Here is an 18,551-nt window from a genome sequence, read left to right as displayed (position 1 = left end):
TGACATGCTATCTTATTTATGTCCTTCTGAAGCTGAATCTGGATGGAGGGTATTAGTTTAATTTAATGCAAATGGTTCTTTGCTATTTCTGCCCCCAGGCTCCCCTCCTCCATCGCCTGCATCTGTTTGGTGTAGTAATTTGGATGCTACAGAAGGCAAGTTTAGTTCACAGAACAGAAATGTTTATCCATTTGTAGGCTTCTGTAATAAGTTTCTGCATGAAAGCACCAAGTATTTGCAAACTCAAAGACTCTACAAGGTAAATAAACGAGGCTTCTGTTCTGACTTTCTAAGAAAGCAGTGTTTATCAACCTGCATCATGCAGGCACTGGCCATTTATTGATCTCTTAATGAATGCTTGTCACCAAGCACTGTGCTTTTCAGGCAGTACCTGATAGAACCCCAAACAATGCTAAAAAAATAGAATTCTATGTTGTTCTCATTTTACAGATGAGGCAACTAAGGCTAACAGGGGTAATACAAATGGTTCGAGGTTGTGAAGATTTGAAGAGGTGGAGTCAGAATTTGAATCTGAATCCAGACTCAAAATCCCAATTCTTTTCCCTTTGCTCAATATAGACTCTTCATTCATAACCAGATACTTTTTTGTCAATGATTACATTTGTGGAGCTGGCACTGTGCTAGCTGATCTGGCTGATAGAAAAGAAGGAAAAAAGACATGTCTCTGATAATAAAACAGGACGCTTATACAAGCAGTGAATCAAATGTAGGGTCGAATTAGGGCAGAGGTCACAAAGCCAAATGTCCACAGGCACCGCAGTGGGTTGTAATGCTGGGAGTGGGGAGGGGTGGGGCTGATGAGTTGGAGAGCATATGCTTAGGAGACACCACTCCTTAGCTGATGCACAATAGTTATACACACAAAACAGAATTTCTGAGTTTCTCTTGAAAAATTGGGTGAAATGACAATATTGGGTTCAAATTCATACATGAGAAAAAATGTTAACACAGAGTGAAACAACAAAACCTACTAAGGCAGAGTGAGGTTAGCAAGATGGTAGAGTAGAAGCTTCTGGTGCTTGTTCCCTCATAGAAACCTCAATTCTAAAAACCACGCATGCATGAAAATACCTTTACACCAGCTAAGCTAAGTGAATTAAAGACTTAACCTTAAGACTGGAAACTGTAAAACTACTAGAAGAGAATATAAGAAAAATGCTTCTTGATAATGGTCTGAGCAATGAATTTTTGGATATGACCCCAAACGCGCAGGCAACAAAAGCAAAAATAGACAAATGGAATTGCATCAAGCTAAAAAGCATCTGCACAGCAAAGGAAACAATAAACAAAATGAAGAGACAACTTATGGAATGAAAGGAAATATTTACAAACCGTACATCTGGTAAGTGGTTATTAATATCCCAAATATATAAGGAACTCAATAGCAAGAAAACAGATAACCTGATTAAAAAAATAGGCAGAGGACCTGAATAGACTTTTCACAAAGGAAGGCACGCAAATGGCCGACAGGGTTATGAAAAAGTGTTCAACCTTACTGTCATCAAGGAAATGAGTATCAAAACCACAACGATGAGGTATCATCTGACACCTATTAGAATGGATATTATCAAAAAGACAAGAGGTAAGTGTTGGGAAAGACGTGGAGAAAAGGAATAATTTGTATACTGTTGATGGGGATGTACAGTCATGGAAAACAACATGGAGGTTTCTGAAAAAAAATAGAGCTACTCCATGATCCACTTCTGGGCATATATTCAAAGGACATGAAATCAGGATCTAAAAGAGATGTCTGCACTCCCACGTTCTTTGCAGCATTATTCACAATAGACAAGATATGGGATCAAGAGAACCGCCCATGAACGGATGAGTAGATAAAGAAAATGTGGCATACGTATAGAATGGAATATTATTCAGACATAAAAAGAAGGAAATCCTGTCATTTGCAACAACCTGGATGAACCAGGAAGACATTATGCTAAGTGAAAGAAGCCAGATACGGAAGGACAAATACTATATGATTTCACTTATATGTGGACTCTGAAAAAAACCACACCCATGGAATCAGAGAATAATAGCCTGGTGGTTACCAGAGACCAGAGGGAAGGGAAAATGGAGAGATGTTGTTCAAAGAGTACAAAGTTTCAGTTATGCAGGATGAATAAGTTCAGGAGATCTGTACAGCATGGTGTAACTGTAGTAAATAATAATGTATTTGTACACTCAGTATTCACTTCTGGCTCTTCCACACCACCTGGGAGAGCTTGGGAAGTCCAGTGAGTCCTCTAGCCTCTCTGTACAGCTACCCAGTGGGTGGATGCCTCTTGGCGTATTCCATCACGTCTCCAACAGCTGGTTATTGGCATGGCTTCCAGCTACAGCTGTCTTTTTTAAAAAAATGAATGCTGTCAGTTCCAAGGTAGGCCGGGCAAGGTGGGGTGGAGGGCTTGACATGAGCCATCACCACTACAGAAACAAGTATCAACATATGTCTCCCTGATGCTGTGTATCAGCAGGCGGCAGCCTTGGGAATGGAGGAGCATCATTTATTTCACAATGATGGCTCCCCTATCTTGCAAATAGAACAGGCACTGTTGATGCAGCTCTAGCTGTGAGAGTGAGAGGACCCCTGTCAACTGTTCCTCCTAGGAAAATCACTGTTTTCAGCAAACGTGTATTAACCATCAACTACCTCAATGCCTTACGCTCTAAACTTGGAAACCAAGCACATTTGGGTAGTGAGAATTTAAATAGCAAGAGACACCAATAATATATTGATTATTGATTTTCAGATAACAAGGAGTTCGAGTTTTGATGGCAGGAGATTCTATTCTTACATGGAAATATGCACCTTAGTTGATTTGATACTGAGAGTTTAGATTTCCATACTTGAATATGTTTACCATGTTTCCCCCAAAATAAGACCTAGCCGGACCATCAGCTCGAATGCATCTTTTGGAGCAAAAATTAATATAAGACCCAGTCTTATTTTACTCTAATAAGACCCTGTCTTGTCTAACATAATAGAGTATAAGACCGGGTCTTATATAAATTTTTGCTCCAAAAGATGCATTGGAGCGGACGGTCTGGCTAGGTCTTATTTTCAGGGGTATCTACAGTATTTAGGCTCTTTAGAAAAGAAATCTGAAGCACAGATAGCGTAGTATGAGTTGACAAACTGGATGTTAGCTAATGTGTGCTTGTCATATAATTTTCTAGTCTTGTCTAAATTTTGGTCATATTTCATGATCATACCTGACAAAACATAAAGTGTCAAATTAGTTTATCCTTCACTGTTACAGGAGGCAGAGAGTTCTTACAACTTGGGTCCAGCCAGGTTTCTATAAAACAGATCAATTCTTATGGCTTTTTCCTTCAAAACCTTCTGTTGTTCCTTACTATACAAGAGTTTGAATATTATCCTCAGAGGTGGTCTGCCCTGACTTTGTACGTCCACAGGAATTTGTATAGTCCTTCACTGATTCAGTATGATTTGCATGTCATGCCAATGCCATCTGAATACCAAGGATATAAAGTCAAGTACAATACTATCTCTACTTTGCAGGTGTTTACATTGCAAGGAGAGGATAAAAGACCCTTTGATAAGTGCTGTGGCAAAGTACAGGTTGGTAAAGGAGCCTACTCAAGGGGCATGTAAATTGGGACGATAAATCAGGACCGGGATATAATATATCTGATTAACTGGTTATATGATTGTCTTCTGTTGCAGAAATGTCCTTAAGTCCATCAATGCCGTGCTTGTTTTTATGTCTCCCTTAGTACCAAACACATTGCCTTATTTCTAGCTCATTAATTAATTCCGCAAATATTTACAGAGCACCTACCATGTGCCAAACACGGGACATACGAAAACAAGCAAGATAGACACAGCCCTAGCTTTTATGGAGCTAATACCGGTAGGAGTGGCAGATAATAAACACACAAGCAAACCACTACACGATGAACCATCAAGTAATGAGAAGGACTGCACAGAAAACTAAAGCTGACTGACATGGGGAATGATGAGGTTTACTCTATTTTTATGGGGTGGTTTGAAGAGGTGGCCTTTGGGCAAAAATCTAAACGAAGTGGGGTATCTGGGGAAAGTACCTTCTAGATCCAAGAAACAGCAATCACCAAGGTCCTGGAATGGGAGTTTGTCTGTGTTGTTCATGGGACAGTGATGGAGCCAGTATACTTGGACTTCTGTAAAAAGGTGTAGAAGATGGGTAGAGAAGCCCCCAGAGTCTGTATTTAGATTGGACTGGATTGCAAAGTGGTTTGAAATCCCTACTTCTTGTACTGGCCCTCATCTTGTAATACTACAGCATGAATGTGAACCTGTTCAAAACGATGCTTTACAAAACTAACTTTGGAGCAAGAGAGGATAGGGATTGCCCACAGGGAGATGAGATAGCTTTGTGGTAGGCCTGGGGAGATGAGATAGCTTTGTGGTAACTTTGGAGCAAGAGAGGATAGGGATTGCCCACAGGGAGATGAGATAGCTTTGTGGTAGGCCTGGCGGTACATAACTGAGCTGGAATGAGAACGTAGGGAAGGGCAGAGTTAGATGCTCAAGAGATCAATTGTACGTTGAAATTGGTCAACGTTGTTAACCGCGTGATGCTACATTCGATAGAAAGTTGTTAGGATAAAATGGGAATTTGGGGTTGGGAGCACAAAGTTGGATTCTGAAATTGACATTACAAAACACCATGTAGACGGATGTGAGTTATGACCATCTTCTCCCAGACATTTAGCATGCTCCCCGCTTCCAGAGGATGCGGACATGTGGTGGAGAAGAACTGTTAGCAGCAGATACAGCACCAAAGTCTGGAATGATCTAGGGAGAAAGGCTGGCTGCGTGGTCTCATGTGAAGTTCATGGAAAGTCTGGTTTCTATTAAATCCAGACATGCTAGCTATCTTGACTTGGTTCCTCACAATTAACCACTAGCCATTGTGGCAATCATGTGTTTTCCAAATGACATCCTTCTGAAGCTTCCTTTGAATTGATCTGCTTCTCGAGGAGAGGCTGGAGCAGAGAGGATTGTGTGACACAAGACTGTCAAATAGCTTCTTCCCTAAGTAAGAAAGTCTTCATGACCAAACCTGCTGATAAGGGTCATGCACCTTTGGCATCTGTCCTTCTTGTTGATTGTCAGGGCATATTCAGCTATCAGAGGGGAAGGGAAGATGGGGTCCCTCTTCCTTCTTATTTTGTGTATTTATCTCCCAAAGATGTTGTGGAGTATCTCTGACATACAGGACGTGCTGTGGGTGTTGCAAAGCAGAGTAGCACAGCCCTACCCTGGAAGTACTTGCCCTACACTAGAAAGGAGAAAACCAGAGCATCGCAGGGGGAACCTGAACTAGCTTAGTAATGTCCTGTAAGGGTACGTTCCAGGGAGCAATTGAGCCAGTTATCTCCAGATCCATGGAGAAGCTTTCTCAGTGATACTGTTGAACACTCTCCCTTTGGTGTGACAATTGAGAAGGTAAGTAAGCCAAAGGGATGACATTCTGATTTTAGTGCTACCTGATCCTAGCCTTGGTTTCTGGAAGACCTGTGTTATGGGTATCTGTGTTCTTTGGATCCATCCTAAGGGACAGAAAAAGGAAGTTAATACAAGTTACGACCTACATTAAGCCAGCCCAAAAGTGTTTTGTTCTTAAGAGACATACCCTAAGAGTATTTATTTGAGTTGCTACCCTACTCCCCCCTCAAAACGTCATATTGAACCTTTCTTTTCTTTTTTTTTCAGCTTTATTGAGTTTTGATTGACACCATTGTAAGGTATTTAGTGCATATAATGTGATGATTTGAAAATCATGTGAAAGGATTTCCCTCTATCAAGTTAATGAGTGCATTCATTACCTCATATATTTACCTTATTTTTAAGTTTTTATTTTATCTTTTAGGGGAATATTCAACTTCTCTCTTAGCAAATTTCCATTATACGATACAGTGTTTCTGGAATTTTTTCTGACTCCTAATGGGGTGTGTGTTTAAGGGCAAAGACGGCTGTGTGGTCAGATAACCCTGGGATATAAAGAAAGTGCCCATGAAATAGGACTGTTGTAAGAGTCAGATGAGATTTTGCAGATAGAATGTTTTGCACAGCGTGTGATACCCGGGAAGCAATGAACTGTTCCTCCAGATGAGGGCAGTGAAGGAAGATGGGGGAAAAGGAGAGGGACTCCCTGGCATCTATGGATCATGATTAAACTACTTGGATTAATTTACAAATGTTGAAACATAGATTGTGACTGCTTATAAAGACTGCATGTATGAGCATTTGTGGATTTAATTTTTTTTTGAAATTAATACTAAAATGTAATAGGCCACGGTAAACACGTCAACCATTTTGATATTAATACATTGTTTAAAAAATAAACGGAGCCATTTAGGAATATATGCCCTTCTGAAAATGGACACAGTCAGTCACACATTGGACAGAACGGCTCGCATCATTCCACCCATTGTGTTGTGAGCCACTGCATCTTGGTCTCCTGAGATTTGGGCTGTTGAAGTCATTAAGTGTTTATTTCAGTAGAAATGTTGTTAATTAGCCAAATAAGTACGTTTCATCAGTGTGTTATTAATATCTCTTAAGAGCCACTAGAATGACATAATCGATAGCAGTACAGACAGTTTATAGTTTAAGTGCTTTGAAGAAGGGCCTGAGATGATTCATCTTTATGTCAGTAGCGTAAGCCTTTGCATAGGGTCAAAGCCATGCTGGTTAATGTTGTTTTGGGACCAAATTTGGGTAGGGTAAGTGAAAGAAAAGGATAATTCATGTTGACCCTACTGGAGTATTTGAAGAAGTAGCTGAGCATCCCTAGCTAGGAAAGAGAGAAAAGCTAGCCATTTCTAAGAACTTCTGAAGCAAGAGTTTTGGCCCTTTCCCCCCCTAATCTGTCATAACCAGTGTGACTCAGGAAGCCATATTGACTGTGAGTGCATGGAGATTCTACCTGCCTAGCTGAGCTCCGGGGTCACCTGGGAAAACATTTTGCCCAGTGATTTACCTGCATGTACCACAGGTGGACTGCTCAGTGAGCATCTGTTGAACAGTCTTCGGGTGATCTGCGCAGGGGTTCACTGGGAGGAGGTGGGCCTTTACCTGTCCCATTTAAACAGGTGGCCAACATGTAACTTGAGCGCTTCAGACCACAGTCATGGTGCATTCTGCCATATTCTCCAGAAAGTCTGCTTTGCTTTATTTTCTCCCAGCAGTAACCATCCATTTAATTCTCTAAGACCCTTTCTCCATGATTCTGCCTCTTTTCAGTGGAGGGCAGGTGGAGAAGAGATCGGGTCTTCAGATAGGAGGAAGGCTGGATTTAAACGTGTTAACCTGTGAACTTTATGGATGAGAAGTTAATGGGTCCAAAATGGTCATTTAAGAGGAGCCGTCTAGTGATTTCCTTTCCACCCGCCGTTCCCACCCCCACCAAAACAAATGAACAAACAAATCAAAACTAAAACCTGGAATCTTTGGTTGAAGCAACTCTCTCCGGTAGAAAATTCATGGTTTTTCCTCTGTCTTTAAATATCGTCAGTTATGTTTGCAAGAATTTCATTAATGTGTCTCTTTTCAGGTCTTAAGGCCACATTTAGTCCTTTCATTGTTTCTTCTCAATAAACAGAAAGAATATTTACGCCACTTTCCAGAATTACAGGTCTTATTGGAAGAGAAAAATCACAATACACAGTTAGAAACAGGCATGACTTCTCTGATTTGTTCCCTCAAATCATCAAATATAGTAATGATAACAGTAAACAGGTAATGAGTGTTTTCTCTGTGCCAAGCACTGTTCTTAGCACTTTACAAGTATTAACTCATTTCATCCTCTAAAAATCCTCTAAGGGAAGTGCTATTATTATTGCTATTTTACAAATTAGGGACTTGAGTGTCTGAGAAGTTTGTAAACTTCCCTAGGAGATAAGGGGAAGGAGGAAAGGGGCCAGTCACCCCTACAGAATAGAAAATACTTTGTGGCTGGTACGAGCTTTATATCCCCGTCCACCACCACCATCCGGCTGTGAGCAATTTGGGGATATTGACAGTAGCTGACTACGTTTGGATTGACTGGGCTTTTCAGTTTTTTGAAGGAAGATTACTGTGTGTATGAATCTGGGAAGCATACATCCCCTTCTAAATCATAATTCTATTGTGAGTCCTGTTGACGGTAATACTGATTTCAATGAATAGGTGGGAAATGACAGATTTTTGTTGACATAGATATTTTTGAGTTTTTTTCTCTCAAAGAGATTTCTTCCCCCTTTAACAGTAACAGGGAATCCTGAACACACGTTCTTTTTTCAGAATCTATGTCCGTAGGGGAGAACCTGTCCAAGTTACCTATTAAACCATTTCCACATGTGTAGATACAGATGGCAGAAAGTTCAATTTTGATTTCGTAGAATTGTGTACCTTATAGAGAATTGAGGATGCTATCAGTTTCGGTGTAATAGCATAATAACTATTACATAATAACGGTTGGAATAACAACATCAGATTTTGTCTCCTCAGCTTGATCATTGGCCTAGATAGTTCTGCTTGTTCTTACCTGGGACATGGTAAACAATTTTTTACATATTCTCAAGTCTCTAGTTTCCTTTTGAAAAGTCACCATGGCTCTATTTTTTTATGTTACCATTTCCTGAGCAATTCACAATTTAGCACTGTGCCTGATAAATATTCACTTTTTTAACCAATGAGAAACCCCGAATAGGGATACTTTCATTCCCATTTCACAGAAGGGAAAAAAAGAAAAACAAAAAAATGTAAACAGAAGTTCGGAATGCTTAAACCCAGCCAGCAAGCAGCAGAGCTTAAATTTTACCTCTAAACCTGTTTCATTTTTATGTTGAGCATGTCCCTTAATTTCTTGTCTTTGTGCCATTCCATTTTATCTTAATGTTTGTTACTTCTTCACAAAATCCTAAAACATCCTCATGCTGATGGTTTTCCTCAATTAAAGACATTCTCAGCCTTTTCCTTCTTAGGCTTTCATTTCTTGGATGCTGTCTCTCTCCTCCCCCAACCCTTGGACTGTGGATTTCTGTTTCATATTGACTACACTTTCTTAAGCTTTTTCCTTATTCTGAACTGAGATTTCTCCATTGGGGTGTCCTCATACATGTTGGACCACAAATCAATTATTTTTTAGTGCTATTTTTTGTATAAAATAATAGTTTTTTTAAAAAAAGAATGTGATATCTTCACTGAAGTCACAATATTTTTTTTTCCTGGTGCTGTTTTCAGAGATAGGTTAAAAATTAACAAATGAAAAACAATTGCCATTATTCAATGATAATATTTTAAATTATTTGATTACTGATAACCACAGATGTATGCCTTTGCCAGTGCCAGTATTTCTCCAACCAGCCTCATGAGAGCTGCTTTGTTGTTCTGTCATTTAGTCTTTACTAAAAAATAGAAATAGAATAATGATACTGCCCATAGGGTTCTTTATTATTATTTCAAGGTATTTCTTTAAGACGTATTGTCTCTCTGGAAGTTCTGGTTCACTTTTAGCAAACATCATTAATCCATTCAGCCTTTTAGTCTTTCGTTATTTAACAGGTATAAGTGCTGGGATATGAGTCACTTAAAACACGGATCCTGTCTTCAGGGAGCATACAGCTTCTAACTTTTCATTTATCTTCAAGGTTGTTCACTCTGAAATTTTTAAAAACTGTGCTTTCACACCACCACTTAATTTATCAACTATTTCTGGGTTCTGCAGTCTCCCTTTTTTGTGTTAAATCTCAAGACTTTGATCCCATTTAATTATGACCTAGATGGTGGGTTGTTTAAAAGGGAAATTGAGGAGGATTTCTTGAAGTGTGATTTAGATCTGACATGAATCCTTTGAGAATTATTTTGGCCATTGAAATCTAAATAGATCTGACATGAATCCTTTGAGAATTATTTCGGCCATTGAAATCTAAAAGAAGAAACAACTGGCAACAAATAAAACATAGTATCTCCTTTTTAAAAGTATAAAATGGTAAAATCTGATCTGAATAAAATATTGACTCCTGGTCAGTAGCCATTTAATGTTTAAACTTAACAGCTAAGTTATATGACTCAGACTTTAGGTCTTTAACATTGGAGAAGATGGGACACTTATTGTAGGAGCAACATTGTGAGCTGACACTTCAGTCCAGAAGGGGGCGCTGCCAGATCTTTATCTCTGGCTCCCTTGGTCTTCTGAGGGAAAGGGGGCCCCATGGGTGAGGAGTTGAGGACAGCACTCAGCTTGTGACACCCACATCTTCATGGGCTCGGGGTCTTTCCTCTCCTTCTCTAGCCTAGGGGAAGCCTGAGGGTGTCCTCACTCCCCATCCCCTTCTTAGCCACTGGGTCTCTGATGCCCTCCTCTCCCTCACTGGCTTCTTCCCTCCTTAGTTCTGAGTTGCCCATCTTTTAGGTCCATCTGGGCTTCCCCTGCACGAACCAGGAAAGGGCTTCTGGTCTCTATGAAAATGCTCGTCTCAGAAAAGCGTCACATCACCTCCCATTCTAAAGTTTGTTTCCCCATTTTCCTCATCCTTTCCATTATTTTCTCTCCGAGAACCCTGCTGTTTTTCTTCATGCTTTACACAAAGGAATATTTCATACCCATTTGTGATCTTTCCTTGTTTAATCCCTGCTTCCCCCATTTAATCAGAAGCCACATGAGAGCTCGTGTCTGTTTTGCTCACCACTATTTAGCCGGAAGGTCGCATGTGTTCAGTAACTCAAAGTGCTTCATAGTTTCTACAAATAAACAGATGACTCCTTTTGGATGTACTGGGTTTATATTTTTAAACTACAAAATGTATTTATTTGGTTGGCCCCCAATGTTTTCCATCAAACTAAACCCCCAAGAATAGTTTTCTTCCTTAATATCCAGCACTTTAAAACCCTTGTTTTGTTATAAAGAATTGTTCTCAATTTTTGTCCATGTCACTCTGAACTGTAAAATAGAGGGCTGTGTGGGCCCAGTGTGTTTGTCCCATTATAGGATGACAATTTATTATTATTATTATTATTATTATCATTATTACTTTCTCAATGCAGAAGTATTCACCCTGCATTTGAGTTGTCTATGGTTCTCATGAAACTGGGAGAGACAAAAAGAAAGCTTCCAAACCGGTTAGTCCAGTTAAGACACGCAAGTGGTTTAAGCCTTTGATATTAGTTTAACCAAGTTAGGAAGTTAGTAAGGGCTGCAGGGCTTTCGTGGATAATTCACTTTTTTTTTTCCTTTTAACTGTTCACTCTGTCTGTTGGAGACTGTAAATGGTGTCTTTTGTCTTCACACAGCTTGGAAGAGGTGAGGGCCCTCCCTGCTGAGGGCATGGGGGACCTGAATTCTACCTGTGCTTCCAGCTGAGATTTCTTCACAGGGTAGCTGTCAGGTTTAAATCAGGTATTGCATGGAGTCCTCTGGCTTCACTTCTGTCATGTGGAAAGGGTTCATGGTTTTATGAATTTGAACATGTCAGTGCCCAGCTCTGGTTCCCCTTGCTGTTAGGGGTCAGGCAGGCTGCTGGCATGCCCTCAGCATCCCCACCGCTCTGAGTTTCTTGAATTCACTTAGTCAACAGATGTTTGATTCGCTGGTGATGTGTGCCATACACCAGGGACACGACAGTGCAGCTCCTGCCATCAGTGTGTACATTGAAATTGTACATCCGAGGTGGTGGGCAGAAGGTTGCATTTTGTTTGTTTCTTTCTTTGAAGATAGGCTAAAGCAAATAACCTGTGGCCTGAAATAATTTGGAAGTGGGGGGAGGGTAGTTTTAAACAGGGTCATGAGTATAGCTTCTCTAAGGAGATGGTGTTTACGACGAGACATAAGCAGTGAGCACCGAAAGCCTAGCAAATCTATGGGAAAAGATCGTGGGTGAAGGAAGTGTGTGCAAACTCCACTAAGAGAGTATAGGGGAGGAAAAGTCATTTTATCTTCCTTTTTAACTTAAAAATAAAAAGCCGGAGTGAGAGGCAACAAGTGTTTATTTAAAAGCACAGAATTGCAATCCGAGGGCACAGATTCAGGCAGGAAACCCAAGTCGTGTCCTGATTACAGGGTGAGGACAAGGGGTTTTTATGAGAAAAGGAAGGGAAATGATTGCATGAATAGAGGAAAGACATTTCTGTTGGTGCTAACAAGTTGAGTTATTCTTTAGTTGTACATGGCTGATTACTGATTTTATCTGCAGAAAGAGTGTCCACAATCAACAGTCCTCGTGGTCAGGCGGTCTGTTTTCCTGTTAGTTTTACAAACAGTTGTTTGTAAGACAATGTTCCTCTGGCCCAGTCCAAAGGTTATTTTGTCTAGTTTATACTTTTCAAAGGTTCAAGGAGTAAGACATGCAGTTCCTCTGGAATGGCAGCTCTGGCTCTGTTAGGTCAACTTTTCACACCTTCTAGGTTCTTGGCTGAGATACCTCTGTAATAAAAAACAGATTTAAGGTGGCGGCTGGGGCCATTTTGGCAAGTTTTCCTGGGTATCTCCCATGTATACAAGAGGTATACATGTTGTTAAACATCTGTTTGTTTTTCTCCTGTTAGCCTGTCTTTTTTTTTTTTAATAAGGGTGTCTCAGCCAAGAACTTAAGAGGGTAGAAGGAAAATTATTTTTCCTCTCTGATAGTGCCAATCCTAGCTTTCCGAAGACTCACTGACTTAGCCTCAGTTTTCTCATCTGTAAAATGGGGGTGATAAGAATTGCCACTGGTAATGGTGCAGATCAAATGAGATGATACGTGTCAAGCATTTAACACAGTGCCTGCACACAGGGAGTATACTGCCAATAAACAGTTGCTGAAAATCAACACATAAAAAAAGGATACATGGAATCATTCATGTTTTCTTTGTGTTTGGCTTTTTAGTCAGGTCTAATAAGGACACGGAAAAATGAATTCCTCATCTCACCATTACCTCAGCTACTGGCCCAGGAACACAACTACAGTTCACCTGCAGGCCACCATCCTCACGTGCTGTACAAAAGGACGGCCGAAGAGACGGTCCAGCATTACCATGGCTACCCCGGCTCCAGCCAGAATTATCCTGGTCACATCCCAAGTCACACTCCCCACACGTCTCAGAGTCAAGAAACAGAGCATCACCATCGAAGGTTGCAAAAGCAGCATTTTTGTGGACGACGCAAGAAATGTATGTAAGGAAACTTTTTCTTGTTCTGTTCTTATGGGGCCCTCGATAGGTTTCCTTGAGTGCCATTCGGTGTGCTGACTTTGCAAATTAAGGTGGGGCTACACTGAGCACCCCCAGAAATTAGTCTTGGAGATGGACCAGTCATCATCCCTATCAGAAAAGCACTAGGTGCTCAATTATAAATTTTGGGGGGGTTAAACTAGGCAAGATTTTCGTATGCTTTTTTGTTCTTTTAGCACCTCCTATTTTTTAGTCACAAGTTCCAATATTGTCTCTGTGCTCATGAGAAAAGTACTAAGTTTTCCAGTAATGACAGAAATCAGAGGTGAATCTGCAGGTGGGGCTGAGTGTTCCTTTTGAGGACTTGAAGGAGAAACTTCCCAGGAAACAACATTGGCATCTGAGAGGAGGTAGCAGTGAAATGCAGGACCCCTGGCTCGGTCTTTTGACCCAGGCACAACCTTCTGTTCTTTCTAGACCAGCAGTGTCCAATAGAAATATAATGCCAGCCCCATATGTAATTTTAAATGTTCCAATAGCCACATTTTAAGAAATTTTAAAAAGAGGTAAATTAATTTTAAGTATATTTAATAATATATTTCATCTAACTCCATATATATATATCATCTTAACATATCATCAGTATAACAAATTATGTTTTACATTCACTTCTGGAAATCTAGTATTTATTTTACTCTTAGAGCATGGTTTCAAGTCAGATGATAATCTGTCACCGGAAATACTTAATCCGTATTAGATTTCACGAAATTTAAGGTTGAAAAAGTAGATTTACATATTCAAGTTGTTCCTAACGTACTGAAGTTTTTCAATAACCGAATCAAGTATTGCTTTTTAAAATTAATGAAAATTAAATAAAATTTAAAACTCAGTTCCTCCAGTCACCAACCACATTTCAAAGGCTCAGTAGCTGCAAGTGGCAAATGGATTGGACAGAGCAGCCAGGTGATGGTCTTACCCACACAGAGCAAGGGAACCGGTACCACTGAGATGCTGATTAGGTGCAATAATGAAAAACAGTGTTTTTACTATTTTAACTGGTTTTCACATTTGGGATGTTATGGAAATATTCTCCTTTAGGGACATCTACTTATTATTACTAATAATTGTAATGGTATTGGTAATGACAATGAGATATCAAAGCTAGACTCAGGTCACTCATCAGAGTAGCCAACCTGAGGTTTTCAGTCTACCTCTAATTGGTTTGATCTTTTAATTCCCCTCTCTGGAGAGCACACATCACTATTATACGTAACTGTACCAGCTGTTAAAATACTAAAATAATTCTATATTAGTTTACACACAGTTACTTTCCCAAGGACAGTATCCATTCTTTTAAAAGGGTTCCCACACCTTACCTGTTACAAAGTATTTGACATGGTTTTCAATATCACCCCTGACTATGCTGTTGCCCCAAAAACTAAGTCAACACTAGGCCAAAGAGACTTTACTGACCACTCATTTTATGCTACGTCAAAGTTTGTGTTGCTAAAACAAGAGCATAAGACATGGACAACGTTCTACAGGATATGTATTCCTAAATTTTATTTAGAAAATAATATAGAAAGTGTTACCATGAATTCAAATGCAAAGAATGTTTATTTCTGCCGTTTTTTTCCACAATAAAATAAAATGAGCATTTTCTCTTTTTAAAGACTAATCCCACAAAATTGATTTTTCTTGGCCTGCTCTGCCAACCAGAATTATAGCATTTCTTTTCCTCATTAGAGCATTTTTGAGTTATTGAATCCATCCATCCATCCACCCATCCATCCAAACTTCAATTGAATGAATCTGTCTTGACCACAAACTAGGTGCAAAACCCCGGGCCCTGATGGCGTCACTTATCAGTGGATTAGTGAAGTGTCGGTTACATGGTCCTTCTCCTCCCCTGGTTTAGATTTCGTTCTCACCCAGATGTTTGTACTGATATCCCTGCCAAATGCTCTTGTGTTCATTGTAGACGCCCCAAAGCCTCCCACAGAGGACACCTATCTCAGGTTTGATGAATACGGGAGCACAGGACGGCCCAGAAGGTCAGCTGGAAAGTCACAAAAGGGGCTAAACGTGGAAACCCTTGTGGTAGCAGACAAGAAAATGGTGGAAAAGCATGGGAAGGCAAATGTCACCACGTACATTCTCACAGTCATGAACATGGTAAGGGAAGCTGTCAGGACTCCAACCCTTCTGGCTCTCCCAAACAGCTAGAAATCCGAGAATTCCCTTGTGGGGGTTGAATAGCAGATGTAGCCATGTGATTTTATTGAAAAAATTGAGTTTTGAGGAAATTGTTTCATTATACGTATATTTGGTGAAACTAAAGCGTGTATACTTATAAATATTTCTCACTGAGTCTCCTCCACCGTTTTGGACATTTTCAGACTTTGTTTATTTGTGTTTGATTCCAATTATCCATCAGGTTTCCAGCCTATTTAAAGATGGGACCATTGGAAGTGATATAAACATTGTTGTGGTGAGCCTCATTCTTCTGGAACAAGAACCTGTAAGTGGCAAACTTCATTTATTTCTTCATTCATTCTGCCATTCAGGATATGCTCATTGAACACCTACTGTGTGCCAATCCATGCACTGGTCATTCCATGCACAGAAATTCAAATTTGAAACTATGCAGATCCTACCCTCAAGGGAAGTACTATCTTTGTTGTATAAATATCACAAAATAATTACATGTATTATATGTATAACATATATATATATATACACGTATATATACAACACATAAATATGATTTAATATGCATGTATAACATAAATACAAATATTATATTATATATAAAAATATAAATATTACGTAGGCTTCACAAGGACAGTATATTTGGTAATAGGTTTAAGGGTTAGTTGGATTTTGCAAGTTGGATATGCTGGGTATTAGCAGGTGTATGCAAAAGGATATTGTGAAAATATACAGAAAATAAGTGATCAGAAAATTATTGTAATAAACCTACCATCTTCCCAGCACCATCTAGGTACTACAGATAATAAACAAGGAATATTTTATTGTCCCTGAATTGATTACAATGAGGTACAAGACAAAAGCTTGGGGTGACTTATAAAATGAGAACATAAAGTGTTAAATTCCATGGCACTCACTGCTTTGTAGTGTTCTGAGGTTAAAACTGTATTTTTCTGAGGTGGGGATTACTAATCAGACCATTTTTAAAATCCCCTGTGGCTTTTCCTCTTTCTCTGTAATGCCAATAATAAATGTACAAAGCAGGGAGTCAGAGACAAGACAAAAATGAATCTAATTGTCCAGGTGTGTAAAGCTACAGAGGTTGACAACTTGTCAAATTATTCTTGGAATTTTAGAATGGTAGAACGGGTGTGTGTTGTTTGGAAGACACTTTTGTCTTTAACCTACCGCTAATACTTTTCTCCAGAACACTAAGCCCACGGCATCCTAATTCACTTATAATTGAATATCTTCTCTAAAAACCCTCAACGTGGCCCTAACTAATGTTAAGCAAACGTTTTGATAAATAATTATTTTAAGGGTTGGGACTACCTTACCCTCTAGAATCTTGTAACTATTTGTTTCTTCATCCATGCAGTGAGCTTTCACTTTATTGATTGATTGCAACCTATTAGGTATGCCAAGCTCTTTGCTGAAAAGTTTGACAGAGGGGTAAATAAACTATAGTCACTACCTTTTTCACGCTCTGGTGAAGAGACATGAAACTTTATCATCATAAATTTGTAATTACGTTCTAAAAGTTATAACAGTTATAAAGTGGTATCAGCATGAGATAAATGAATATGTTCCGAACTGATGTCACGTTATTTGTTGTAGAAATATAGTTTGTCATAAACTACACGACTGAAATTCTGTAGTTACTTTAACTATGGTGAGAATTTATCTGAAATAGTTTTTAGTTCTCTCTCTCTCTCTCTCTCTCTCTCTCTCTCTCTCTCTCTCTCTCTCTCTCTCTCTCTCTCTCTCGGCCCCCCGCCCCCATTATCTTCAACCTTAGCTCAAGTTTTTTCCTCTACTGACCTTTCTCCCTAGAAACATGTTTCTGCGTTTGCCTGTACAATGGAATGATGCAACGTTCTCATCTCTGACAAATTCATGCTCTGATTTGTGTGGGTTTCCCATAGGGAGGATTATTGATCAACCATCATGCAGACCAGTCTCTGAATAGTTTTTGTCAGTGGCAGTCTGCCCTCATTGGAAAGAATGGCAAGAGGCATGACCACGCCATCTTACTCACGGGATTTGATATTTGTTCCTGGAAGAATGAGCCATGTGACACGCTAGGTATGATATGAACAGATGCTTCACACACACCCCTGTTAGCTGAAAACACAGTATGGAAACTTTCTATTGGGTGACTGGCCCTTATTATCCTTAATAAGGAGAGCTAGTATTTAAATTGTGGAGTATCCTTACTGTACCCTCTGGTGAATATTGTTCTATTTATCTGAGCTCAGTGTGGAATGGGGAGCCCATTTGCTTCATTCCTTTTGTATTTTTCTTTATTAACTCTACTGATGCTCATTGAGACATGAGATAAGTTATTTAACTAGACAAGCTGTGGTTTAGTCCATAAGCATCATGACTGCAAAACTGGATAGCTGAAGAGAATCTGATTGGTCTCCATGGTACTTCACTGTGTCCCTTGGTAGCAGTGCCCCCTTTAGAAAGTTACTTGACCTTTGAAGGACTCAGCTCTTCTATATTGGTACAAGACAGTGAGTAAGCACTAAATCTTGTACATCTGTACTATATTTTCTAATGTTTTCCATTGCATAGAGTAGGAATTCAACACTTTTTTTAATGAACTGATGGTCATCTAGATCAGTGTTGATGATGATGGTGGTGATGCCACCCATGATATGTGCCTTTGTAGTAGGTCTGCCAAGTGGTCTCACTTACATCACGGCAGCAAGGTGGGTACAATCAATTCACAAATGTATGTAGCCTTGTTCTACTGGTTCATGTACTTCCAGATTGAATCAAGGACTGGCTGCAATGATTTTATAATTGCTCTTGGACGGAAGTAGTTTTGGGGAACAGGGATATTTGTTGCATTATAGTAAATAGGAAAAAAATGAATTTAATCTCACATGATTTAGGCATTTCCATTTTATATGGTTTACAAAAAGACCCGAATGTGTATTCTCTTAGAAAGTGTACCTTGAATTTTGACACTAATCCTACTGGTAAGTGAACATTTTACATTGATTTAGTTATCATTTCAACAGTTGCTCTGAGCCAAATAGTAAACTTAGATAAGGCGTATAAACTTAACTATCCTATTTGTAAAATGAGAATTACAATGTTCGTACTGACTTCACAGGGTTGTTAGGAGGATCAATTGATGACAATATCTTAAAAGGAAAGAAAATACTAA

General features: G+C 39.4%; 1 protein-coding gene across 2 annotated transcripts in view; it reads left to right on the top strand.

Annotated features, from left to right (window-relative positions):
• The window catches only part of ADAMTS18 (ADAM metallopeptidase with thrombospondin type 1 motif 18), a 121,538-nt gene that overhangs the window by 41,997 nt on the left and 60,990 nt on the right, over nt 1-18,551 (top strand). Inside the window, exons 2-5 of one of the 2 annotated variants that reach the window (XM_033127188.1) lie at nt 12,877-13,159; nt 15,141-15,334; nt 15,597-15,680; nt 17,296-17,455. In XM_033127188.1, the coding sequence (XP_032983079.1) occupies nt 12,877-13,159; nt 15,141-15,334; nt 15,597-15,680; nt 17,296-17,455 (721 nt within the window). Of the gene's footprint in view, nt 1-12,876; nt 13,164-15,140; nt 15,335-15,596; nt 15,681-17,295; nt 17,456-18,551 lie in introns of both variants that reach the window. The other variant, XM_033127189.1, reaches the window with a different exon arrangement.

This window comes from Rhinolophus ferrumequinum, chromosome 15 (genome assembly GCF_004115265.2).
Source record: "Rhinolophus ferrumequinum isolate MPI-CBG mRhiFer1 chromosome 15, mRhiFer1_v1.p, whole genome shotgun sequence".
Classification (NCBI taxonomy): domain Eukaryota; kingdom Metazoa; phylum Chordata; class Mammalia; order Chiroptera; family Rhinolophidae; genus Rhinolophus; species Rhinolophus ferrumequinum.
This window is presented reverse-complemented; position numbering and strand designations above follow the sequence as displayed.